We start from the raw sequence: 27,718 nt of genomic DNA, 5'->3' as shown, positions 1-27,718 counted from the left end.
TAAGTGAGATTATGATTTGCAAGACGACTTATTTTCATTCGATTTAATATGACGTTTTAACACAAATCCGTTTATTTTATTCACAATAAATAAAAAGACCGTTTTTTCTCGATATGCTTGAAGTTTTTGTCTAGGCAAAAAGGTATCCTTTCGACTTTTGAAACACATTTGTCTTTTTGACAAAGATATCGATTTGCCCAAGGAGAAAAAGTGACTAAGAATGACAAAAAATGGTCTAGTCTTTGTGAATAAATAGAATTGTTCCAAGTTAAAACATCTGATCAAATCGAACAAAAATCAGTCGCCTTACACCTCATGATCTACACCTCATGATCGCACTAAATGGAGGCCCTTAAACGTTTCCGTACTCGGTGCATTACATGTATCTATAATTCACATGTATTTGACATCATTAACTAATTTCAATTAAGATAACAAACCAGTAAAAAAATGTTTTTCTTCTCGCAATATTCATTGCTTAGCCTTTAACTACTAATATTTTGAAAAAATTATAATCAGAAGTTATATATAATATATATATATATATATATATATATATATATATATATATATATATATATATATATATATATATATATAATAATATATATATATTAATATATATATAATAAATATATATATATTGCTTTGCAATTATTAAAAATGCTGTTTGTTTAACAGATAAAGTGATCAATAGAATTTCAAGAGATTAAGCGAATTTTAGTTATAGAATATGATTTATCTATATACTACATGTCAGTAAGCTTACATTTAACAGAACGTTTGTGGACACAGATGTATATTTGAATTGGAAGTCTGATACGAAGCATTAAAGCTAGCGAATTTTAACCCGCAGATAAAAATTAGCATCACTAATCTTATACATGTTCAGTGTAGTCGAAAACGTACATTATAGGCAAAAATGACTTTAAACCAAAATAAAAAACGAATATTATTGGCATAATAAGCGGTAATTGATGGCGAAATTGCAGACCTATTCATGACGCAACGGACACTAAGGAATAGCAAAATTTAAATGGGTGGGGTCCTAACGCCAGTACGAATTATGGAGGGAGAGACGTGAACTTTATACGCAGCGCTTACGCGCGAGATTCCGGCTTGGAGCTGGCACTGGCAGGCGAATTTGAATTTTGAGGGCACAGGCTAATGTTATAGATAGAAACCAAATACCGGTATTTAGTGGACACAAAGCGTTATCTGATTATTTTATACAAATTAGTTTATACAAATTTATTTTGGTTCGATTGTGTTGGAAGCTATAAGCTTATTGAAAAACTCTCGAATCCGTTCCTTGAACAAACTGGTACTAAGCAATGCATGTAGTTTCTTGCTGCTAACCCTAGGGTTTGTACATACGCGGTCAGCTATTCTGAGATTACTAGTCCGACGCGTTAACCACTTGGCCACGCCGCCACTTATCTGATTATTCAATCCATATAAAAAAACTCGGCAAAAAAAAACCGGCCATATTACATGCACCATCTGTTCATGCACATTCACTGAATGACAAGTTTTGATGACAATGCACATTTACCTGTCAGTCTTTTATAACAATATTCACAATGCAGCTGTTTTCTAGTGGGTTTATTATCGCACGGACAAAGTGATGAGGTCACTTGGTGTCCTTCTAGCTAAAGACCTGCGTTATTGCGTACAAGCATTCACAAAATGTAAACATTTAATGTTTGTCAGCTAGAAACAATCACATAGTGGTCTTTTTAATTTATTGCACTTTATTTTACAACTGTTTAAAATTACATTCAATTATTATAAATAACCTATACATAACAAAACATTTTAAGACACTCAATACAAGTTATCATGGCCGTTATAACATGGACACAGACATGAAATTATAGCTGTTTTATAAAATCCTCACTCTCTTATTCTTCTCAGCAAAAAGCAAGATAGGCTGTAAGTAAAAAAGTCAATTCTTACTTAATAACTTTGTCAGTGGACAGGCATTTCCAACATTGGCCCTCACCATTTGTAAAAGATAGACACTTGTAAATATTATTTCCAATTACAATTTTCAAGCCAGCAAGAAAACATGTTCAAATCAATGTAAACAGTTTGCTTTCAACCTTGGACAAAAGATTGTTACATGTAAGCCAAAGCAGATTTCAATCATAGCTGATAGCTAGTTCCATGATTGCCAATAGCAAGGCAAATCTGTAACATTTCCACACATTTAGAAGGGTCCAGCCCTTTGTCATTTATGTCTTATCAGTTATAGCAGTTTGGTAGTCTAGCACTTTCCATCACCTTACAACACCAATTTGACTGGTTTAATGTATTTCTTTGAATAATCACAATCCTGGTAAATTAACCGCTATACCAGTCCAAGAAAAGGAGGGAAAATGTGAGAACTAGCAAGAAAAATAAAATCCACACCCGGAAACCAGCATTCTTCTTCATTGCCTGCAATGTATTTCATAAAAATCAGTTATGATAATAATGATTCCAAAAATATAAAAATTCTAAGCATGTTTGTTTAAAATCTGACAATTCAGATTTGGAAAAGGATTCATGGTGTCAGGGTCTTAAACTTTGAATGACCCTCATGAGGTAGATTTTCTTTCCAAATTTACTATTCTAAGGGCAAAAACTAAATAAAGGATAAAATTTTTATCTTTGTTTATTCTTATGCCTTTATTTTATCTTTTTCATTAAACTTAAAAATAAATCAGTGTCCAAAAAAATGAATATTCTGCCTAATCATTATTAGTAAATATGTTTGCCAGAGAGAAATAACAACTAATTTTTACCACACACAAATTATATCAATAAATTAATTACCTCTCTTATTTCTTCATTACCTCCCTTGATATTTTCTGTTGTAAAAACAGCTTGGTCAGCAATCTTAACAATATCTTCTTCCTGAAAAATAAAAAACACCATCAAACAGTTATAACAAAAATACAATATATTCTTATAATATAAAAGATTGTGGTCATTTCACATTTTTTTATATATAAACTCTCCTAATCAGAAACAAACCCAGGAAACTATTTATAAAGCAACTGAATTAAGCAAGCTAAAATCTTGATAATGTTTTATGGATGAAATCCATGTTAATATGACATTAAGTAATCATTTAGGCATTTAAAAAGGATTTTTGGAAGGAATGTCATAAAACGACTGTCAACAACCCAATGACACTGAGGTACCGTTAGGGCGGGTTATACTGCACATATGTGCTGCCTTGCACAACCCTATACATGTATGTGCAGCCTTGCTGGACTACTGCACATACTTGCAGCCCTTTTCAATTCAATAATGCACATATATGTGCAGCCTTGCTCGAGTATACTGCAAATATGTGCAGACTTGCCCGAGTATATTGCACATATGTGCTGCCTTGCACAACCATACATGTATGTGCAGCCTTGCCAATTCAATATTGCACATATGTGCAGCCTTGCCAATTCAATATTGCACATATGTGCAGCCTTGTCCAAATATATTGCACATATGTGCTGCATTCCCCAACAATACTGCACCATGGTTCATACCAAATTCTCAAATCAAAATTCAAGGACTTTTCAAGGTAAAATTGTCATTTTCAAGGCATTTTTTTCCCGATTGATCTTATTTAAAATTATACTTTTACAACCATATCTGTGATATACATTTTTATTGCAATTGATCTTATTTAAAATTATACTTTTACAACCATATCTGTGATATAAAACATGTAAATAAAACATGTGTATTTCAATTTAAGGTTCAAATGACTAGAATTGCAAAACAGTGACTATATTTAGAAAATCAGCACAGTCAGTAGAATATATGAACACCAAAACTGTAACATATAGGTGATTGAGTAAATTCACACAACTCTATCTAGTTTTTCCTTTCTTTTTTGGATTTCTCTTCCAATTTCCTCAACTTCCAGTTTCTTTTTCTTTGAAGCCCTTTCTTAGAATGTTTGATTCAGTCACAAATGTTATTTTTCCAGTTTTCTCAGCCTTTCCAACAGTTTTTCAGATTTTCTTCTAGAATGGTGATATCAGTTTGAAGTCTTGCCTTCTTTTTCTTGAGATCTTCAATAGCATCAAGGTCAGACTTCCTCTTCAATTGCCTCTCAGCTGCCATCTTCTCTTCTCTTTGTTTATCTAAATACAGCTTGTATTTAGATGATGCAGCAGGGACTGATGCCATTAGCTGCTGAGTTAATGGCACTTCCAGGACACCACCAACATGTGTTACATGGTCACAGATTATCCTCTGAGCTACAAGAGACTGTTGCTTTAAGTTCTCTACTGTCATCTCCTTGTTAATCGAGAACCCTCTCTCGACATCTGCTTGACCATGGCAGATCACCAAGACAATTTTCACCAAAGCCCTTAATTTAGGGTAGCTATCATTCACAAGAATGTCCATTAGGAATGCATCCAGTCTGTCCTTTTCTGAGAAATTTGACGACTTGATGTCTAGATTTTTTAGGTGCTTTGCACCCCTCGCATGCGATGTTAATGCACTCTCTCCCATTTGCGACAAATCGATGGTTTTCATACACATGGTACATTGTGCTTTTCGTGGGTCTTGTATAACTTGTTTTACCCAACTGTATTGTTGAAGCCATTTGAGCTGAAACGTACATTTCTTAGTGTATTTTCCCATTTTTTACTTCGCAATGGAAGCTGACATTTTGTACACAATTTGCGATGACGTCATACACAAGTGCTTGTTAAAATCCGTGCCAAAACCGTAACGCTGGCTAAACACTACTAAAACAGATCGAAATGGGCGCACTCGATCGGGCTGCCTTCGTTCACATGTCCGATTTGTAGTGGAAAATTTGCCTGACCTTTACAGCGACAGGTTTTATACCCTTTTGGATTTTCAAGGCATTTTACCGAAATTCAAGGGGGTTTACTGAAATTCAAGGACAATTTTAGTGTTTTTTCAAGGCAACCCTGAATTCAAGGACTTTTCAAGGTTGAAACCAAATGCAAGGACTTTTCAAGGCCCGTGCGAACCATGTGCACATATGTCCAGTCTTGCGCGAGTATACGGCACATATGTGCATCCTTAGGCAACTTTATACTGGTAAAGCAAATCTAACATTGTAAATGTTTACTTACCTGCTGTAGAACCTTTTCTGTAAAAATTTCTTGTAAACTAGCAATTTCAACAACTTTTCCTTGAATTTTACTGAAAAATAGAAAAGGTTCAATCAACATATATTTAAAATAGTTTCACTGTCTAAAGAAAAACATATAATTTAACACTTTTATAATTATGTATTTATATGACATTTCTCCGATAATCATTAATAAACCTTTATATAATTATACATGTTTATTATAGACACATTAAAACTGAAAATTTCTGCTGAATTTTTCCAAAGAATAATAAAATTTTACAAGGAATTTTCCCACTACCTTTATTTTGGTTAGACACTGTAAAATTCATAGCTATTGCAATCTATTTGGTGGATTAAAGGCAGCAAATGCCTCTCTTAAGATTATGAATTATTTCAAGCACAAACAGGCACCTGAGTAGAACCAGAGATCTTCTTTTGAGCTTATAATTTAGGTAACAAGAGCTGTCGGTAGGACAGCAACGCTTGACTATTCTTAGTGCTTGATAGTAAAAAAAAAAATGCTTGATACAGTTACCTCCTCCTGTTTACAGGTTGGGGTAATGATGGTGAACAAGTGTGCAATGTTTCAAAGCCATATGTCAATGAACTTTGAAAATATTTGAGGTATTACAAAAACTTTAACATAAATTCTAAGTCGAAAAAGGGGCATAATTCTGTCAAAATGCTTGATAGAGTTACCTCCTCCTGTCTACAAGTTGGGTTATGATGGTGAACAAGTGTGCAAAGTTTCAAAGCCATATGTCAATGGACTTGGAAAATATTTAAGGTATTACAAAAACTTTAACATAAATTCTAAGTCAAAAAAGGGGCATAATTCTGTCAAAATGCTAGATAGAGTTACCTCCTCCTGTCTACAGGTTGGGGTCATGATGGTGAATAAGTGTGCAAAGTTTCAAAGCCATATGTCAATGGACTTTGAAAATATTTGAACTATTACAAAAACTTTAACATAAGTGGTTACGCCGACGCAGACGCTCGGGTGACTGCAATAGCTCTACTTATTCTTATAGAATAGTCGAGCTAAAATGGTAACAAAGCTGTAGATGATACATGTTTATTTGTTTGATTTGGTTTCACATCACACCGACACAGTATAGGTCATATGGTGACATTCCAGCTTTACTGCAGGAGGAAGACCTCAGGTGCCCTTCCGTGCATTATTTCAGGCACGAACAGGCACCATAGTAGAACCACCGACATTCCATAAGTTAGTTGGATAGTTTCCTCACATGAAAGAATCCAAAGTCTCTGTTTGGATTTGAACCCACAGTTGTGTGGGGAAAGTGGTTTGAAGTCCCTCACCACTCTGCCACAAATGCCCCAGTCTGGTCACAATGGCCTTATAAAAGATCTCTTATCCTGAAGGTACAACTTCGCTGAAGAAGGGAGAGTTCCCTCCCTGGGCTAGCCAAGGCAAACTTTTTCTGTAAATCTCGAACATCTAGTGTAATGGTCATTTGTCCCTCACCACTGATTTAGAAATCATATGGGGTTAGTAGTCAGTCACTTGCTAAGAAGTTGGTATTTAATGGTTAGTTATCCAGGGAAGTTAGTTATCCAGGAAAGCTGGTAAACTGGACAGACCACTGAGATATGATCAAAGTATGTTAAAATCGGCATAAAAAACCAAGCAAACATGTCCAACTTACCTAATTTCTTCAGACAAGCTATTCATCTCTTCAAAAATACTCTTATTTTCTTCTTCAAACTGAAAAAAAAAAAACCAAATAAAAAAGCATTTTTTTCAACCAAAAAATAATCATTTATTAGTAAGTTAATTATAACATACTGCTTAATCTTCACTTCTTTCCATTCTTAATGACATTATCTGAAAGGCATTATAAAAGAAATCCTGTTTGCCTGCCAATGTTAAAAACATTTGATTACCAATACCTAACTATACCCAATCTGGCTAATGAGAGCAAAAATGAGACCAAAAGTGGGTTTAATTTCATATATGTAGCACCATCTCTCATATGCCTGTTTTTGAAAACTGGTTGTATTATAGGAACTCCCCTCGGCAGTTTTGCGCGTAAAATTCAGGTTCCTGCAGCCAAGGTCAAGGTCACACATACAGGTCAAAGTTCAGGTAAAATTATTAAGATAAGTATAATAACTTTTTAGTCATCATTTATTTAGGGATTGAAACACAAATGGTCATTATCATTACTACAGCTGTGACACTTAAGGCCAATATATGCAATGCCAAGGTCAATAGAAATGATAGAATATCTAGGTATTGTCCGGATATTGCCCAAGGCATATCTTCTATATGCATATCTATAATGCCCACAACTATGTCAAAAAGATTTGTGATGGGCGTATATTACGGCCATGTTGCCCTTGTTTGTATTATTTCATTTTAGGAAGCTTTCTAGCTAGCTTCAAACAATCACCCTTGAAAGTCATCATCAAACAATAAAAGTGCATTAATTTTTCAACTTAAAACCCAATTACGTAAAAACAACAAAAAATATAAAGAGTAAACTCATTTTAAATGCTACTAGAATCAAAGAATGCACTAATGTTTCATGTCACTAATTATAAAATGACAGATATTGAGTTACAGAGTTTAAACACTGTAAGAAATAAGTGTGCCCTTTTTACCAACTAAAATTGAGAAAAGAGAACATATTGTCAGAATATAGATTATGTCAACAAAACAATTTACCATCTGAGCTTCTTCAGGGGATATCTCCTCATCACTGTCATTAAAACTAGGTCGTTCTTCACTCGGCACTCTCCTTGCTGGTTCTGTTAAAATAGTTATATACAATATACATCTTGACCAATAATTATTCAACAAATAATACAACATTCAGATAAACAACTTGCCCTTTTAAGAGTACACATATCTTGCTTGCATATATTTAATTGTGATTTCTTCCTAAACAACTTACCTTTTTAAGAGTACATAGATCTTGCATGCATAACTTTTGACTAAGATTTCTTTCTTAGCTTCAAGAAGTCATTAAAAATTCTCTTAAACTGTCCATTTTGAATTTGAGACTGACATTTTTTGGTTTTATCACATACAATTACTACAAAGATTGTTTTCTAAGTTTAGAGACAGCCTAAAAAGCCCACAACAGTCTTACTGGTCTTCAGCCACCTCTTAATGACAACCCTGTAAGTTTATATATAAGGGGTATGATTCAGTCAATATCAACATAAAATTAGGGTACATGGACAATGACCTACAATTAGGACTTCAAAAAGTCATATTTTACAGTTAAGTTGCAAGTGAATAAGTGGTAATCTTCAGTTTAAACCAAATACTACACCAACTCTGATGACACTGTGACTTAGATGGTCTATTTTTCAAACAATCAAGTTAAAAAAACCCAAAAATCTCTTGAAGATTAAAAGAGCCTCTAACTTAATGGTATGTGAAGACTATGAAAATCTTACACCGGCTGCCGGTACAAACCAGAATATTTAGCTTGAGAATTACTGTTAACAGCGGTTTTGAGGCTCTGCAAAGTTTTCACCAAACATTTACCCGAGAGCTAGACATTTCTGTCTGTGAGGACAGCCAGTGTTTGATTCTTTGTCTTGCATATTAAGTATTAATAATATTTTGGAAAGAAATTAAGAAAATTCATATTTTCATACAGCACTTTTTTCTTACAGTAGCGTATGAACTTAGAACTTCATTCATAACTGCAAAATGACATCATTCTAAGATTGCAATTCATTCATAAAAAGAAGTGCAGGAATGATGTCATTTAAAGCATGCAAATTGTCTTACATGGGGGGTGAGAGTTTTTCTAGCACCAATGTTAACAGTAGATAATCCTGTCTGGTATGAAAGAAAGTTTTGAGAGGAGTTGAGTTCACAAAATTTCTACATAGTATTTAGTGAAAAAATCAACCAAGGGCCATAATTCTGTTAAATTTGGTCGCAGCAAAAATTTCTTCCTTTACTACCATCTACATATTAAGGTTGTTAATCCCTTGAAGTTTAAGCAAAATCTGCCATCCGGTTAAAGAGGAGTTGCGTTCACAAAATTTCTACCTAGTATATAGTGAAAAAATCAACAAAGGGCCATAATTCTGTTAAATTTGGTCGCAGCAAAAATTCCTTCCTTTACTACCATCTACACATTAAGGTTATTAATGCCTGTGAGTTTAAGCAAAATCTGCCATCCGGTTTAAGAGGAGTTGCGTTCACAAGATTTTGGGACGTACGGACGGACAGACGTACGTACGGACGGATGGACAAGTGCAACGCTATATGCTCCCACATTGTGGGGGCATAAAAAATTCAATATTGAAGTCAGTTCAAAAGCTAAGAGTAATTATGACTGTGTGAAACTATATGTACATTTGTATATACATGTAATATGTAAAATAAATGTTTCATAACATTAAAATACTTGGTCAAGGAAGAGGCGTTGCTGTCGCAATAAACTTACTTTTAGAATTTTTAGTCTCCGACTCCAAAGTTGATGTTGATTGGGCATTTGCTGACAAGTTGTCCGAATCGGACATCTGCCGGGACGATCTACGTGTAAGTCGTCTTTCAGGTTCTATACGAGAACTGAAAAACAAAGCAAGCTTATTATTGACAAATATTATATTTGCCAGAAAAATATAATTCTTCTAAAAATATCTTAAGGAGTTATCAAAGTAAAAATCAAGATGATAAAACTTAAATACTATGGGCAATAACTCTTGAACAGATATTTTATTTTCTAACAAAAAAATACTTTTAAAGCTACTCTCCCACACAAAATGGGTCTAAAAACATCATCATATTTGTTAACTGTTATTAAACATGCACAGAAGTAAAATTTGATATGTCACAAGATAACTGTGAGTAATTACTTTCTAACAAAGCAACAAATGTTTTTGTATTTTATATTTTGTCTGAGTGTATAAAAAAAAAATTCATGTTTATAGTTAATTTTAGCCAAAATCTATAATCAAACGTTCAAACAATGATAACTAAACAATGTGATCACTTCATAAGATACTTTCTTACATTTAGAGCTGTCATTGATTCAGTGCAAAGCATATCAACAATTCATCAATATCCGATGACAAATATCTATGACACACCGATATATTGATAATTACTTATAATTACTTGTCTGTCATTCACTTTCATACCTGTTTACATGATTTCAGAGTTAAAAACATGTTCTTTACAGTGTGTTGATTATGAATTACTTCAGCCCATTGCATGACTGTTTTCCAGACCATTCTATTTTTGAAATATTTCCACTATACAGCAACATTATAAGGTTAAATATGAACCCAGGTTCTGTATATATTTTGGGTGAGATTTTCATAATTTCTAGACATTTAAATAATTAGTCAAAATGATCGATTTTTTGAAATGTATATGGATAATTGATCGACAGAAAAATATCAATGATATATCAATACTGTTTCTATGGATGACATCTCTACTCACATTCTTTTTTTATCCACAACTCGTTTCACTCTGACTGCCCGCTGTTCACTATATATCTTACACACAACTGAAATGCAATGAAAAATTATTAATTTACTAATCATTCCATTCGTTTTTCTTGTTTTGTGCATGTTTGTGTTCTGGTTAGCATGGGAAGTTGGGGGAGGGATTTTTGAATTATAAAACTAGGTTCCTTGGGGAGTAAAATGAATTGTGACAACAGCAAAATCATAAATATTTATATCACCCAGTGATATTTGAACATCTAGCACTAGAAATACAGGCATAGAAATTAAGGGGAAAAAACATATTAAGTTTAAAAAAAAACGTACCATCATTTAAACAAATTTTTTTAATTATACTTCTTTCTTTTTGTCTCCCTCTTTTGATCAATTATTTTTTTCTCAATATATCTTTATAGTAAAAAGGTTTTATTCAAGAATCATATTACATGTCAACATTGAAAACTAGGCACCCTAAGCACCTGATAACCTATCTATTGATAACTAACTTACTTTCATACGTAAACATAATTCTGAAATCATATTGATAAAAACAATGAAATGAATTAAACCAAAGGGCAATAAAGACATAGTTAGCAAGAAATAGTTTATACCTTTAAGATAGTTGTTTATTAAAGTTAAAACTGTCTCCCTGTGTTCCTTCACTTGAGGATGTACCCTCTCACCTTCAGCTAAAATCATAAATCATAAAAATACAACAATTTTAGTTATAAATAATAAGTTTATATTAACATAACAAAAATAATTCTTCATTATATGTAGAGAATATTGAATGAGTAAAGGTTCAATACTGAATTTATTGAATGAGATGAACAAAATGATATTATGCAAGCAAGCATTTTATTTCATTTAGTAAGTAGAAATTTTTTATTCTTCTCTATACATTTGTATATTTTTTATTATTTTATATCATTTTATATTTTTTGTATACATTGTATTAATAACGAAAGGATTTAGAAAATGCCGGAAAAAAATATTTCTATGGCCAGTAGTATAAAAAGCAGAAAGGTAGGGAGGCTCTTCCTTTTATGACCTCACCATTTTTCTTCACAGTATTTAGACTGTCTTGACATTTTTTAATGATATTTTGAGCTTCAGTATCAATATGTTCCCTCTCCCTATCTGTCATACGAGATGCTTCTCCCGTCAAGTGACTGCAATTTATAAATATATACAAGATAAAGTCTTACATCATGTACAAAGATTTAAGGTATGAGCCCCTTAATGGGCACTATAATGAACTATAAAATTGACAACATCAGTTATATACCTTAAAGGACACCTGTATGCAAAATTTAAATAAAGTTTACTGTATGGTTTACAAGTAATTGAGATTTTCTTAACAAAAAATTGGCTATTAGAAGGGCTCTTTTTCAGAAATGAGAAACTCTAAATAATCTATTATATAATCATTATGAAAAAAAAAGTTTTCCTATTGAACATTGTTAAGAATAAGGCTCCCACGTTTACAATTTTTTTGTAAACGTTTACACGACTGCTAAGAACCGAGACGATACCGTTTAAACGGTGGTACCTCTATGTACTATACACACCATGTACTTGAGTCGCCAAATGATGTCTTTCTTTCTATTTTTAATACATGTACAAATAAAGAATGTGCAAGGCTCATCACGATTGAGTCAGCACACATTTTTTGCATTGTAACCCCATTTTTTACCAAAAATGTATTATGTCACGAGCAATTTTGCACGGTAATACTGTGTGGAGGGTTGTAAACACCCATTTTCCGTTTGTTTACTTTGGAATAAACCACTAGAATTGATAAAATCCATGATTACAGGCAATGATTAAGAAATTTTGTAAGACAATATGGTCATTTCGATTAAACGGTAAACAAAATCGTAAACGTTTATGAATGAAAATCGAAACGAATCCGTTTAAACGTGTAATCATGGGGGCCTTAGTTAAGAAACAAGTTTGAGATAATATAATGCCATGTAATACATTACAGGGAATGGTGGCCTATTGCATCTCAATTAAGTGATCCTGGGTTCAAGCTCTACAGGGGTCTCAATCATGTTCCCTGATATACAACCTGAACTTGTTAGTTCAAGTAAGCAGACCAAGAGAGTACTTCAAATAGTCTACAAGATTTCTTCATAAGTTTAAATGATCTAAATAATGTTTAAACTAATTCAATACCTGCCAGCATTCACATAATCTTTTCTATGCTCTAGCAGAAAATCTTTCAACTTTGTAATGGTAGAAACCTAAAATGAAAAAATAAATAAATAAAAAAATGAGTGTTAAGAACTGATACCATTTATCCTTTTTTTGAAAAAATACCTCATTGCTCAATGTAAAGTCTCATCCAATTGTTTGTTTGTTTCATTTTACGCCTTTTTCCAACAGTATTTCAGTCATATAGGCGGGTAGTTTCCTAACCATCTTTCCTGGAGAGTTACACCAGTACTAGACTACCTTCCCCGGCGCTAAACTACCAAAGCATCTCCCGGGGATCGAACCCAAGCCAGAGAGGTAACTGGATTAGAAGTCATCGACTCTAACCCCTCGACCACGGAGGCGAAAGACAGTCTGACTGACTAGTAACTTTAGTTGCCCAGGCTTGGAATGGAACCCACAATGCCGAGATTACACATTCGTGACATTCCCCTGATTTCTAGGACCATTATATGATAGCACTCAAATTTGAGAGGTTGACAGTATACAAGACTGTTCGTGCCATCTGGTCTAAAACAGGCAAAAGGTCTATTTACAATGGTTCTAATATCTTTAACGTCCATTCGTTTTCAATGCATAAATTTTACTACACTTTCGTTTAAGTATAAGTACTAATTCTATTAAAAATATCAGATTTTGATTTCAGTTCAACAGGCTGGTGAAAATGCCCAATCGGGCTTATGATATATAAATATAAAATATTTCTAGAAAGGTAATAAAGATATTTCTCTTAAACTTTGTTTGTTTATTGAGAATAATATGTCACATAAACTGATAGAAAAATATTTGGCTGTCACTTTTGTGAGAGTTATTTCCCCTTTTTCATGTTTTTATAACACAATTTTTAAAGTCCTTAAAAAATATGCTACATACGCAAAGTGTTAAACAAAATAACTTAAATTACTTCTTTATGCTCTAATTCAATGCGCCAACACCTGTCAGCATACATTTCATTCAGTTTTCAGAAAAAACTTCAAAGTATAATGTTCAATGTCTAAGAAAATAAAAGTTAACCAAAATAGTTTTATTTTGATTTGTATTATATAAAAATGTTTAATAAACAAAACAAGTTAGAAAGAAATATGTTAATTATTTTTCTAGAAATATGATTTTTTATTTCTGTTCAATGCAAATACTATCGCGAAAACTAGTGACAAACCACTTCTTTTGATGTTGTTTCAAATTGTCCACGATTTTTGGCTGTCGGAAATATTGGATGCTTTTCATCCTTCTTTGGTACTTTTCCTTGAGCTTTATGTCTTGTTTTAAGGCTCTTAATAGTCGCATTAAATAGATTTGTAATATCTGCCATGGTGTCAACTTTTTAAAAACGTCTACGTGACTCAGAAGACTGTTTCCGACGTTTTCGATTAGTACTTCTCTGAAACCGGGAACCAAAATGGTAACACGTCAAAAAATGTAAATAATGATTTTCTTTAATATTTTTATGCAGACGCCGGGAACAGTTCTTCAAAAATAGCACTGGAGGGTCATATGGCCAGGTAACTTCTTTAATTAACAATATTTATTTATTTTCACCAAGATTAATATACTATAAATGAGGAATCTGCAAGATGAGTAGTAACCGGCTACATTAGTTTTTGGATATGACATACCATTCACATGTATACCTACCTTATTTCTTAAAACACTCTAAAATTGTTCTAGACTCTTCTGCTCTTTTGCCTATATCCTTGCTAGGGGTTTTACCAAAAAGGAAGATAAATAGCAATGTGAAAATTTACATAGTCTATGTACATTTTCACATTGCTATTTATCTTCCTTTTTGGACATAGTGTCAATATTTGGCCTGCATGACTGACTGATTTTACAAAGTGAAATTAAATTCGAAAAACAGGGGGGATTTTTATCAAAAAGTGAGAAGTTTTTACATTTGTTGATCTTTTCCCTTCTTTGTCTATGTAAAATTTCCCCCATCCCTCTAAAAAAAATTGGGGTAAATTCTGAAAAATATGGGTGAATCCCCCCATCGTCCCTCCTAGAATAGACACTGGTCTCATAGTGATCACTGCTTTTCCTATGGAGCTGGGGTGTATTAATGATTTCAAACAGTCAGTCAATGCTTGAAAGGCATATGTGTTAACACAAGCGAGGCATGGTTAATGTTTTCTGCTGTCAGGGGAAGGGGCCTCAGCATTTTTCTTTGGGAAAATATGCATGATTTTGGCATACTTTTGGAAAAGGGATCTCAAATTTAACCAAACTGGGGAAAAAAGAGGCTAGTTTGGTTGGGGAGGCAGCCTATATTCGGCCTCTACAAAGAAAGGTTTTTGGGCCCTGGCTGTTAAACTAAACTTTGCTTGGAATACTGTGCAAGTCATACTATAGAGCTGTCCACTAATTTGAAAGATTTGTTAGCAGCCAGGCATATTGTAACTCTCTAGCTAGTCTGCCGAACTGTTGATTTGCAACAATAAATGTGTAAGTATAAAGGACTGAATAATTATTCACATCTAGTAGAGTTTAGATAAAAAACAACTCCAAACTGTTGGAGACATTTCAAATCCTAACAACAGAATAGCACCTGTAGATAAGCAATAAAACCGTGTCAACAACAGCACAGATCATTAGTAAAATCATCATTGATCAGTTTAATTCTTTTGGCAGGTACATGTAATGGTTAATCGTCAAACATACCAATTCAACCAAAATACCAAATCAATACTATGATTGACGCTATGACGTGAAATAAATTATAATCTACATTTACTCAGATGATAAGAAAATATCATGCTTGGAGACTGATCACAATTTCAAATGTATTATGGTTACTATGGTTACTATAGAGAGAGATGCTCCTCCGTGCATTATTGCAGGCTCAAGCAGGTATCAGTGTAGAAAAAACTAGGTAGAGGCACTGTCACATGTATTCATCTCAATATGACAATCATATGAGTGATTTATATTTAAGCTTTAAAGGGACTCCACTGAGGTTTTTTGACATGATGGAACTAGAAATATTTTTTCCAGATAAATGTGTACCAGTTGATGTATGTTTAGACCACTAATCTTTGTGCAAAATTTCTAATCATTCGCGTACTTCATTTGTCCAGAATAATTATTCATATTGTAAAAAAATGACCAAACGCTTTTCACTCAAATCGGGGCTAAGAAAAGCATAAAAATATGATCAAAGTATATTTAACTATCTGTTAATATTTTGTTTTTAGGCTTTTAAACCTCAGTGGAGTCCCTTTAAGATTGTTAAGCATCGCCAGATATGTTGTCAGTGGTTTTCAATTGTTATTTATTCTAAAAATAATGTGGGCATTAAGCAAATTTAAATGAAAATTGAAAAAAATATGACATTCTATCAAAAAGTGTAAACTTTGTCAAACACTGTGATAATGATTGTATGTGGAATCTATAAATATCAGTTTACGGTTTTTATCAATAATTTCAATTATGTCTAATTCTTTTTTTGGTTTAATTTCTATTACAGAATCTACCTTCGCCTGCCACAATGCAGCAATCTGAAGGATATGATGACTTTGAAGCAGTGGATGGTTCTCTCGTGCAGTGTGTTCTTCATTATAATTCTAGTCATTCTATTTATACATTCCTTCTACCTAGATGACAGTGATGTCTCGTCTTCTACTCAACATTTTCTACCCACCGGAAACTATAAAGCTGGCAAAACATTTTTTAATTACGGTCCAGATGTACATTATGGGATTGTTCTAGATTGTGGTAGCAGTGGTACAAGGGTTTATGTCTATGTCTGGCCGCCACATTCAGGAAATCCGAAAGATTTACTCAATATACAACAGCTCAAGGATAGTCATAATCAACCAGTGGTTAAAAAAATCTCACCAGGTAAATCAAGCATGAAATGATATGAAATAACGAATAACGAAAATACTATACTTTGTTCTGCTGGTATTTATTTGAACGTAGAACTTTGTCCTTTCACACTTTTATAATCTCTTTGAAATATTGAGCAATAAGTAAAGGCAGGCAGTCTATCTGAAGGGAAGCTATTGTTATCATTATTTTACATCATTTGAATTTGTTTTATTGGCCTATTGTTAGGTCTAGATATTAATTATCATCCCCAATTACGTTGCTTTATTCATAGGTTTGGATACCTTTGAAAATCACCCTGAAGATGCCAGCGAATATCTTCAACCCTTGTTAGAGTTTGCCAGTTCACATATACCAAAGAAACAACACAAAGAGACATTACTGTACATACTTGCTACGGCTGGAATGAGACTGTTACCTGAAGAGTAAGTATTAAATTATCCTCATGATTATATGACAGTCAATTGTAATCATGGCATCTCTATCCTAGATAATAGCTTGTACTTTGACTTATATTTATAGCAGCTCACAGTGAGCTTTTGTGATAGCAATTTGTCTGGTGTCCATCCATCCGTAAACGTTTACTTTTGAATGACATCTCCTTATAAACTGCAAAGCCAATTTTATCCAAACTTCACAGGAATGTTTCTTGGGTTGTTACCTTTGATAATTCTGTACATATATATTTTTTTCAGTTCACAGAAAGCTATTTTACAAGATTTACAAAAGGATATACCCAAACAGTTTGATTTTATAGTGGCTGAGAACAACTTTGAAGTAATAACGGGTAAACAGGAGGGAGTTTATGCTTGGATTGCTGCCAACTATGTCTTACAAAAGTTCAGCCATGGAGATGATGGTATTACCACTTTACTATCTTTTGCTTAATTTGTGGTCTTTTGCTCTTTTTGAACCAATATTTCATATATAATTAATATAATTTATGCAAAGTAACCATAATGTAAAGAAATAACTCCATTCCTGAAGAAGCTTTAAGAAACAATACGTTCTTTGACATGCAAGGTGTTAAACTGAACTTAAGCTTTAAAAATAGGACGCCTCCGGGACAGACGCCTTATTTCTGGGACAATCCCAGTCGTCCGGGACATTATGGAATGTATGGCTTTTTATAGTCTTGTTTGAATGATTTGTTAGTAATTTGAGTTGGGAGTAGTAGGATATAGAACTTAAGACTCCTGATAATTTAGGCAGGAAGTGTTACCACGGAAACAGTATTTCAGTATTTTAGTTTATATGTATTATTTATACAAGGTTTGTTTAATTTTCATAAGCTTTTATTGAAAAAAATTGAAGACTAAGTTATGTAAAAATCTACAAGTTGTATAAAACATACTACATATTTTTTTTTAATTTGAAATAGTAATCTTCAATCTATATACTATGTAGAAAATCTGTAAAATATTTTTTTTTTTCATAAAGGGATACATACATCACATTTTGTAGTGCATGTGTATACTTTTCAATTTATGAATCAAGGAGATGGTGGTGTTGGTATTTTTCTCTCAGGAGCACGACAGTAAGTGACATTGAATCAAGGATAAGACAACTCCAAATTTTATTCTCTTTATTCTCTTTTTCAGATCACCCATTGGTTGCTGTGGATATTCCTGGTGAAAATGGGCAGGTCAGACAACATGTTAGGCGGAGAACTGTTGGCATGATTGACATGGGAGGCGGATCTATGCAAATTGCCTATGAATTAACAGCAAATGTATGTCACACTTTCATTTAAGTTGAAACAATTTTTATTGACTTTTGTTTTTACATGTGGTATTCAGATTCCGTGTACATGTATCAAAAGCAGTACTGTCATGAATTATTCTTCAACCCATATTCTGCTAAATTTCTTAAGAGAACTTTTACAGATTCAATTTTATGAACTTTCTTCATTTGTATTCCTGGGCTTAAGTTCATTTACATTGTATAGTGAATTCATTAGCTTGTCTGATTTTGCAGTCAATATTAATTACCTTTGATCCTTGACTAGTACATGTGTTAAGTTATGTGAATTTGTTTTTGGGTGCATTGTATATTGTACATGTATGTGAATCAAAACATTTTCATATGTTTTTTTTTGTTGTTTTTTGTACATATCAAACATAGAGTATCAAAATGATTTAATTCTGTGTATGAAAAAGTAATAAGTATTTTGTCTATATTGCATTGTTTTATTATTTGATTTTCAAAATATATAACTATGTTAACTTTGTTTCATGCTGTTATTTAAAGTTACTTATGTATTATTTTAACAGTTTTTTAAGTACATTTGTACCATCTCTACATCATAGATTTTTTTATTATTTCAGATTGATTCTGTACCAAAGCATTTGATAGCTGAATTTAATTTAGGATGTTTGAATTCAGATGTTGACCACACATACAGAGTTTATGTAACAACTTTCTTAGGTATGGAAGGAATTTTATAATAATATTTCAGTATATTAGTCAATCTTATGGGCATTGGTGGTGAAATGGTGAAAGTTGTAAACTTCATACCACTTTCCTGTCACCGCTGTGGGTTCAAATCCTGACAGGGACTTTGGATTCTTTCATTTGAGGAAGCTATCAAGTTAGCTTTTGCAATGCTGGTGGTACTACTCGGGTGTCTTGCTGATGACTGAAATAATGCCCAGAGGGACATCTTGATGTCTTTCCCCCACAAGTAAAGCTGAAATGTCACCAAAACATTGTGATCGTTACAGTACCAGCTTAAAATCTAACCAAAACAAGAAAACAAATTTACATTTATGATAATTATTATACAATTTGTAGTTAACTTGAGATTGTAGGTATTTACTTTCTTTACTCATTTTTTGATGTGGCCTAGTGGTTAAGGTGTCAGATTAGTTATTTCAGGTTTGCTGACGGTGTGGGTTCAAACCTTTTAAAGGGGCAAGCCGTTGTTTCCTTGAGCGGGAAACTTTTTTCTTTTCATTGCTCAGAACTGGTTGATTCCAGGGACAGATTCAAGAGTGTTTCAATAAGCTTATAGCTTCCAACACAATCAAACTAAAATAAATTTGTATAAACTATACTAAACTTTATTCATTTCTAGGTTATGGTGCTAATGAAGCAAGAGATAGGTATGAAGAAATGCTAGTATCCAAAATAAAACAAAATGCAAACGTAAGATTGAAAAGAGCTGCTGTTTATAATGATGACGTAAGGAGATCACAAGTTACTATTAGACCCTCGCTTGGCAAACATGAAATTATAGCCCAACAGTAAGTTCAAAATTTTAATATTCTTGTTGATCTTTTGATCTACATTAGCAGAGGAAATCACTTGTTATTATGTTTAAAAGTTTGATGTAGTCTTAATTTGGTTTAAACAAATTTTTATTCGATATATTTACATTATAATGAACAATATTTACACAAGACATTTGGGATTGGGCAGAAAGCTATGAAAGCCTATGAGTGTCATGTCCCAAAAGTCTAAATTTGACTAGTCCAGATATAAATCTAATGTATATGCCAATATTTTCATAACAGTTTGTAATAGGAGAGTTGGCATTTGTACTAGAAATTTAACTTGAAGGTTTAGATGTAATAGGGCTTTCCAGCTATCATCGGTTTTTGTGTCGACATGTTTAGGAATTGCCAGCAAAGTCCTGTCCCCGCAGCCAGGAACTATTTTCTCTTCCAATGCTTCACATATGTTATCAGTGTCATAATTGTTAGTCAGTGACCTAGACCCATAAATACAGCATGGTTTTGGTTGAAATATTCCCTTTATGAAATTACCTTTGTTTTTTTAAGATAATTATAATCAAATCAATGTCATTATAAAAGCTCTGGTTACTCCAAGTAATTTCAATCAGACCAGCATTGAACTTTTTTAGTTTTAAGATTATATCTTCTTTGTACATGAAATTTTTCATTCACAGGTTATTTAACAAATCATTGGAACATGTTGTAAAATCATCAGAGAGACGGGATCAACTGCCAGTTAAAAGTCAGCCAGCCCAACAAGTGCTTCCACCAGCTCTAGATCCATACCAGAACATCCCAGATCCTTGCTTACAGCCAGGCTTAGTTCTGACGTCGAAAGACATTTCAATTGACGGCAAAAAAGTGACATTCTCAGGGACTGGCGATTATCACAGATGTCAAGAAGCTCTTATGCCACTCCTGAATCTCTCTCAGGCATGTAATATGGCACCATGTTCAATGAATGGCGTCCATCAACCAAAGATCTCGTTCAGTAATAGTGAGTTTTACGGGTTTGCAGAATTATGGTACACCATGGAAGATGTGTTTAGAATTGGAGGCCAGTATGAACATGATGTCTTTGATGCTCAGGCAACAGTAAGCATTATTCTTTTATATTGTGTGTATATATATAACAAATAGTAGATAATTATGTTCCTCAGCGTAGAACCACCGACATTACATAAGCTGGATAGCTCCTGTAGATTATCAGTTACTGAAATGTAGTAAAACTTCAAAAAGTTGAATGAGCAAAGATAAATTGTGAGTGTATTGCTCAAATCAACTGGGTTAACAAATGAGGTCATCCAATCAAAGGTGCATTGAAATTTTGTTTAAATGTAATATATTTCAAATAGATTTTTCATTGACTTTGTTCTTTTTTTTCTCTTATTTTTGAGTTTTAAAGAATTGCTAGATATATAACAGTGTCAACTTTTAAGTCACAAATCCCCTATGTGAGTGCGAGAACATAGGCTAACCCTGCACTGTGTATTAGGTATTTTGTCAGTATAAATTTAGGCTTGTAAAAAAAAAGAAAGTGATCAAAAGTATATCCTAATTATTCAGCATTTATTATTAGGATTTTTGCGAGAAGAGATGGTCTTTGTTGCAAGATAGATACTCCAAGGGGCTGTACAAGAAAGCTGCTGAACATAGATTTAGGTATGTAATAGTTGTCATTTTATTCATTATTATTGTAATAGTTTTCATTTTATTCATTGTTATTGTCCAAAACATTTAACACTAAATGCTTTTGATTTACAAAGCCTGAAGTATATATATAGGTTTACATGTTTATAACTAAATATGAAATTGATTTGTTGAATTACATGTGCCTTAAAGCTGAATTTTAGTTCCCTTTAGAGGAAGTAGTTAACTATGTCAAGTGTACTTTGAATTTGAAAACAGTTTTTGCTGGAAAACTTAAACCATTCAACAAGGTCTTATTTTTACTGCACATCAAGAGGTGATTATATGCCATTTGTTTGTCTGTTATTTGTCATGTTACGTTATTAGTTTTATGCTCAACTGTTTAAGTGGAGGAGGGGGGGGGGGCATAAAATCTGCCCCTGTCCGTCAGTTGTTCTGTCCATCCCTAGACTAACTAAACAGTGGACTATATGGACATCCTTGAAACATTCTTGGGAGATGAAAGGTAGATAAATACCAGAAATTAAATTAATGAAAGCATTCATTTGAGAATAAAAAATATAAAAATATATTGTAACTTTCATACCTTTCGTCTCTGATTGTATTTTCTTTAAATCTTTTACAAAATTTTATATAATTTCAGAATGCAGTGTTTTAAGTCAGCCTGGATGACAACGGTGTTACATAAAGGTCTCAAGTTTCCTAAAACCTACAGGAATCTAGTCTCTGTACAATATGTGAACAATAGAGATGTACAATGGACACTAGGAGCCCTCATTCACAGAACTAGATATTTACCACTAAGGTATGATGTTTGAATATTATTTGAGCCATGGTAATAGCTCCCATAAATAGATTTGGTAAAGATTGGGTAAAAGTCTGGGTCATCAAGGCTAAAAATAGATTTTCCTACTTTTTGGCTGGGTTGCACTGGTGCAAACCCGAGTTATAGTACGGTGAATGTCAGGCAGGCGGGGAAAATATTCTGTAACAGTGTTTCTCAACCATGGTAAACATTTGCCAGAAATAACAAATTTTGAATTTTGTCTTTTAGAATGCTTGATGAAATAGCCAATGAAAAATAATTTTATTTTGAACCAAAATATTTAATTTAATATGTAATTAAAATGAGATACTAGAATTGTTAATTTTTCAGTGGAAAACAGACAAATATTCATTTGTCACGTATTTTCAAGATACTGATTTTTAAGATAAAGAAAGTCACTAAACTCGCAAAAGGAAGCTGTGTCTTATTAAAAGGTGTTATAACAAATAAATTGAAATTTATGAATAAAATTACTTTAGGTATTGTTTATATTAGTGGAATTCAATATTTGTCAGTGTGTGTTAGTCAATGAATATTTATTTCAAGGGTGGGGGTTGTGTGGAGAGAATCATAAAGAAAACAGCATTATGGTGTGATGATGTAAGGTTTTAAAGAATATTCTTCAAATCTTATCAATTCCTTATTTACAGTACAGTGTTACCCATTTGGGACTTTGGAACTTTGTCTGCATGCAAGTTGGTCTGCATGTAATTTTTTTTATATTTCAGGATTATAGTGTTAATGTTTCATTTATTTTTACAATTAGAACTTTAACAGGTTTAAACATTTGCAATAGAAATGGCATGATTGATTGAAAAGAAATGGGGAAAATCACTGTAAAAATAGATTTACATCTTTTTATTTTATCATTTGAAAAAAAAATGTTTATATGTATGGTTATATCTGAATGTCCATATTTTAAACCTGTCCATCATGAAAATTAAATCCTGCAGAAAATCTATTTTCTATCATTGAAGGTCCTTAAAGTAAAAAAGATAGGGAAAAAAAACCCTTTTTTTTTTCTTTAATTTTCTTTTTCAAGATTTGTTATTGTTTGCTTTTAGAAAAGGTTTAAAAGTTTATTGTTGGCAGTTGCTCTTTTTTTCCATATCCTGGCTATGGTTTTCACTTGAACAAAAATTAATATTAATCAAAATGCAATTTATACTTATTGACAAATTACAGATTTGTTTCCAGATATTGTCAGTGTTTTTCAGATAGTTTACAGAATATGGTATAAGAGATTTAATTATGAGGTAGAAACACTTTGAAACAATCATTTACTATTTAGTATCATGTAGCTACATGTCTATTTATCACAAATTTTATACCATTTCAGGGAAATTGAGGGTTACGGGATGTCGGATTTCAAGCCTAGCTGGTTATCATCATCACATATCATATACAACGAATATCTGTTACTCGTTTGTTTTGCCGTGGTTGCCATGGCGATATGTATTTATGTCAGACGTTTGAAACTGTGTTCACCAAAGCTGCCAATATCAGACATGAGTCGTGTGCCGTCGATGTCGTATTTTATGACAGAGATGGATCAAGTTGAGCAAGGGGTGCGACTGATGAACAATTATAATTATCCTTAAAGCTGTATTTCCCATATTAACCCTTATCACCCTAAATATCTCAAATGGATTTGTGTTATCTTTCAATCTGGACAAAACCATTTATCATTTTCGGGTAAAATTTCAAAAACGTATTGACTGCATAGCAAACATTGTGTATATTTATGGGAAGGCATGGAAGTGCAAGTTTATTTTGGTGGCATGAGTAAAATCAACTGCTGCCAGCAGGCTAATGATAACTATAGTAATTCATATAGTAAATTGAAGGGTAATAACTAGATGCTCAAGTTTCTTCACATACTTGTACATGTTGAGGTAGTTTGATTAAACAGAGCAGAAAATAAGAATCATCTAGTCTTCTCACTATAGATTTAGCATCAAGGTTATAAAACATTTTTCTGAGGTTTGTCTGGAATCGCAGGATTTTGTGTCGGTTTCTGACCAATCAAAGACTTGACATCTGAGTTTGAGCTAAGAAAGTTTCTTTATAACCTCGTACATAAGGATACAATAGACTGGGAATTCTGAGACGTTCTTTCTCCTTAAGTCGACCGCTATTATAATGTATATCCAGGTTAGGGCAGGAACGACTTCATATAAAAATTTTGAAAAATCATGTTTAAGAAATGATTTATTAAATAATAAAGGATTTTATAAAGAATCTCAATCCTAGTGATTGGTAGATACGTCAGATATGACAAAACTTACACATTTTTATCATCATATTTTTATCCCATTACTAATGGAGTAAAGCTGAATAATGGCATTGGCAATTTTTACACTTTTTTACACATTGTAAGTAATATTTGAGGATGTATGTAGCCTTACAGCAGGTTTAATCACTATATTTTGAACACTCAACAACGTTTTTTCATGTTTTCATGCATTTTCATGAATGAATTAAGGATTTTTTTCTCTTGAAAGCACTCTTTCTATATAAAGCCAATTAAGATATCACTAAATTCAGGTTTTCTGACATTTTGAACTTGCTCCCATGTACTCGGACCAATTATTTAAATTTTCATGAAAGTGTGAATCTGATTTAGATTGCTGGCATCAATTCTGGACAATTTGTTCACTTACAGTATTTGGTATTTATTTAATTTTGAAGTAGTGAATTGTCAAGTGATTTTTTGATGTTTTAGAATATCTCAAAACACTCATATTTGGTCTGTTATAGTGACTGAAAAGCAGTGAAATGAGCATTATTTTCACAAGATTATTATTGTGAATTGTACAGCTTTTATTTTGTATATTATCATGTGAATGAACTATATCAGCCAATATACAATATACAGCATTCTGACACTTGCCTTATTACATGTTGTTTAAATGTTAAGTGTCTTATATTGATGCTATCAATTTCGGTCAGTGTCATATTTTGCTAATGTCATATTCAGCTAGTGTTACATTTTGTTGAGGCCCTTTTTTTGGCTAGTGTCATATTTGGTCAAGTTTACATTTTGTTAATGTCACATTTGGCCAAAGTAACATTTAGTTAATGTCATATTTATTTGTTGATGTTGTTCTACTTGTTTAAATTAAATTAAATTATCATGTGGTGAACAGAAATTTGCCAGTGTCACAGTTTTTTTTGTAATTAATTTATATTGTCACTTCCATTTGTGATAAAAGAAGGATAATTTTTATGCCCACCTATGCATTTACATGTATTACCAAAGGATGGCATAGTATGTCAATTCTGTAGCCAAAATCTTTACTTCTGCTGAACCAAAAGTTAATGTAAGGTGGCTTAAGATGTTTTAATGTTTTTTGTTGTTTCATTAGAGAAAATAATAAACATTTATATTATACAGTCAAACGTGTATTAAGCTACCGGGCAAGGGAAACACCCAAAACGGTCGCTTAATGAAACGGTCTCTTAAAACAGTCAGCATGATATAAAAGTCAAAATTTAAAAGAATGACATCTTTTTTATTCGGTGGGATTGTTTTTCAACTTCATTTTTATATCTCTGTTGAAAAAAGTACGCTCCGATAATCTAAATGGATGCAAATGTAAAAAAATAACTTTCTGATATTTATTGACAAAACAGTTTCAAGATCCATTACGTACATGTTTGACATTTTTTCCAGAATGTTTTAACTTCTCCATTGTTTTTCCTTGTCTCCAACACGAAAACCCTATTAGTGAAGATGTTTTCTGTTGTGCATTTTTTTTTCATTTGAAATAAACAAACTACATCTATTTGTTACGATTAATTTAATGGCTGATCAAATTCAAGGTCAATTCAATGCAGTCTAAATGTCAACAAGCGAAGCGTATACACCATCTCAGTATGGGCGGAGCCTTGCATTGTTTATCCAATATTATTGGATAATACACGTCACGCGTATACTTAACTTCATTTGCATACGCTAAAACGGTATGGGAAATAGAGTTTTTCACACGTTTGTTGTTGTGTTTTGATTGTTGACACTTGTGACATAACGAGGTGGAGTTCTCTATAAACACAATTACTTGACAGGTAAAAGTGGTCGTTTAATGAAAAGATTGATGTCAATTAGGTGACTAATTAGCGGTCGCTGGTCGCGTTGAGCAAAAGTCGCTTAATACATTAAAGATATAGAGAGAAAATGATCGGGGGGGATTTAAAGTGGTCGTTTAAGACAAAGGTCGCTTAATACACGTGGTCGCATGGGCAAGTTAGACTGTATAAGCTCAAGAAGGATCAAAAATTTATAAGGGGAGCAGTGGCCTAGTGGTTAAGGTGTCTGCTTCTCAACCCAGAGATCATGGGTTCAGACCCTACTTGGGTCATGACCATGTTTCTTTATATGACACCAGCACTGGTTGGTTTCAGGAAATGGACTTAAAATTGATTAATATAAGTTGCAAGAACTTGTTTCACAATCAAGCTTAAATAAATATGTTTAAACCAAAATTTTTATAGATATAGAAATATAAAATATGAAAACTGTTTTAAAGAAAAATCAGAATTACATAGAAAAATCAATGATTATTTAGATTATTAGCCCAATGTTTGTTAAAAGCCTTTAAACTTTTCAAATTTAGATCATTTTGCACAATAACAATTGTTTTACTCAAAAATAACTTGAGCAAAATTATGATTCGAAATTTTGTGCATATAGGCCTATACTTGATAGTATAAAAATATCAACGAAATAAATATTCCCAGTTCCTTCATGTCAGAAAGACACAATGGAGTCTCTTTAAGATTACACAAAGCTTTCTTAAGCCAGTAGAGATAGTACATGTATAACTAACAATAATGGAGTGAAGATTTACTGGTAGTTTGTTTCGACACTGCTAACAATGTGGAAATATTGCCAAAACTTTGTGTTGTAAAATGAGGGTTATTGCTTTTAAAGATATTTATTTGATATTTGACGTATTTTGTAGTAATGTTGTACATAGTGTTTGTCAAGATAGTTCTACTCTTAATAATGCAAGAATGGAATTTTTTTTAACTGTGATATTTAAAATCAATATTGCATTTTTATATGCCCAAAAGAATTTCGGGCATATTATGTTATACCCCCTGGCGTCCGTCCGTCCGATAGCAATTTGGTTTCCGGAGCATAACTTCAGTTCCATTTGGGCCACAATATTCAAACATCATAGGATGATTGTCCATTTTGGGTAGAAGATCCCTATTGATTTTGGGGTCACAAGGTCAAAGGTCATCATTACTTTAAAACTGAAAACAGTTTCAGAGCATAACTTAAGTTCAATTTTGCTCACAATATTCAAACTTCATATTCAAATATAATGCTTTATTTAATTCTCATGTCTTACAAATTTTTCATTCTGATAAAAAAACAATTTCGGGCATATA

At 32.7% G+C, this 27,718-nt stretch overlaps 2 protein-coding genes across 3 annotated transcripts; one reads left to right on the top strand and one right to left on the bottom strand.

The window, feature by feature from the left end:
• Window positions 1-1,727: 1,727 nt before the first annotated feature.
• Window positions 1,728-14,150, bottom strand: LOC132738428 (syntaxin-18-like). Its single transcript, XM_060725923.1, has 11 exons — window positions 13,941-14,150; window positions 12,743-12,810; window positions 11,618-11,733; window positions 11,173-11,250; window positions 10,557-10,623; window positions 9,553-9,677; window positions 7,806-7,888; window positions 6,784-6,842; window positions 5,112-5,181; window positions 2,821-2,901; window positions 1,728-2,442 (listed from the first exon to the last, which is right to left on the bottom strand). Exons 1-11 carry the CDS (start codon window positions 14,091-14,093, stop codon window positions 2,347-2,349), a joined length of 996 nt encoding a protein of 331 aa, XP_060581906.1. The 5' UTR covers window positions 14,094-14,150; the 3' UTR covers window positions 1,728-2,346.
• Window positions 14,144-25,709, top strand: LOC132738426 (ectonucleoside triphosphate diphosphohydrolase 7-like). 2 transcript variants are annotated; one of them, XM_060725921.1, is made up of 12 exons: window positions 14,161-14,283; window positions 15,410-15,628; window positions 16,245-16,618; window positions 16,881-17,031; window positions 17,302-17,465; window positions 18,208-18,338; window positions 18,934-19,033; window positions 19,683-19,851; window positions 20,517-20,937; window positions 21,422-21,504; window positions 22,136-22,297; window positions 23,658-25,709. In XM_060725921.1, exons 2-12 carry the CDS (start codon window positions 15,567-15,569, stop codon window positions 23,917-23,919), a joined length of 2,079 nt encoding a protein of 692 aa, XP_060581904.1. In that variant the 5' UTR covers window positions 14,161-14,283; window positions 15,410-15,566; the 3' UTR covers window positions 23,920-25,709. The 2 variants fall into 2 exon arrangements, with proteins under 2 accessions (XP_060581905.1, XP_060581904.1); XM_060725922.1 differs by lacking the exon at window positions 15,410-15,628 and having other exon boundaries at window positions 14,144-14,283.
• The last annotated feature ends 2,009 nt before the right edge of the window (window positions 25,710-27,718 follow it).

Source organism: Ruditapes philippinarum, unplaced genomic scaffold (genome assembly GCF_026571515.1).
Source record: "Ruditapes philippinarum isolate M1 unplaced genomic scaffold, ASM2657151v2 ctg574_1_1_1_1, whole genome shotgun sequence".
In the NCBI taxonomy this organism is placed as follows: Eukaryota; Metazoa; Mollusca; class Bivalvia; order Venerida; family Veneridae; genus Ruditapes; species Ruditapes philippinarum.
Note: the sequence above shows the minus strand (reverse complement) of the source record. Positions and strands in the feature narration are given on the sequence as shown.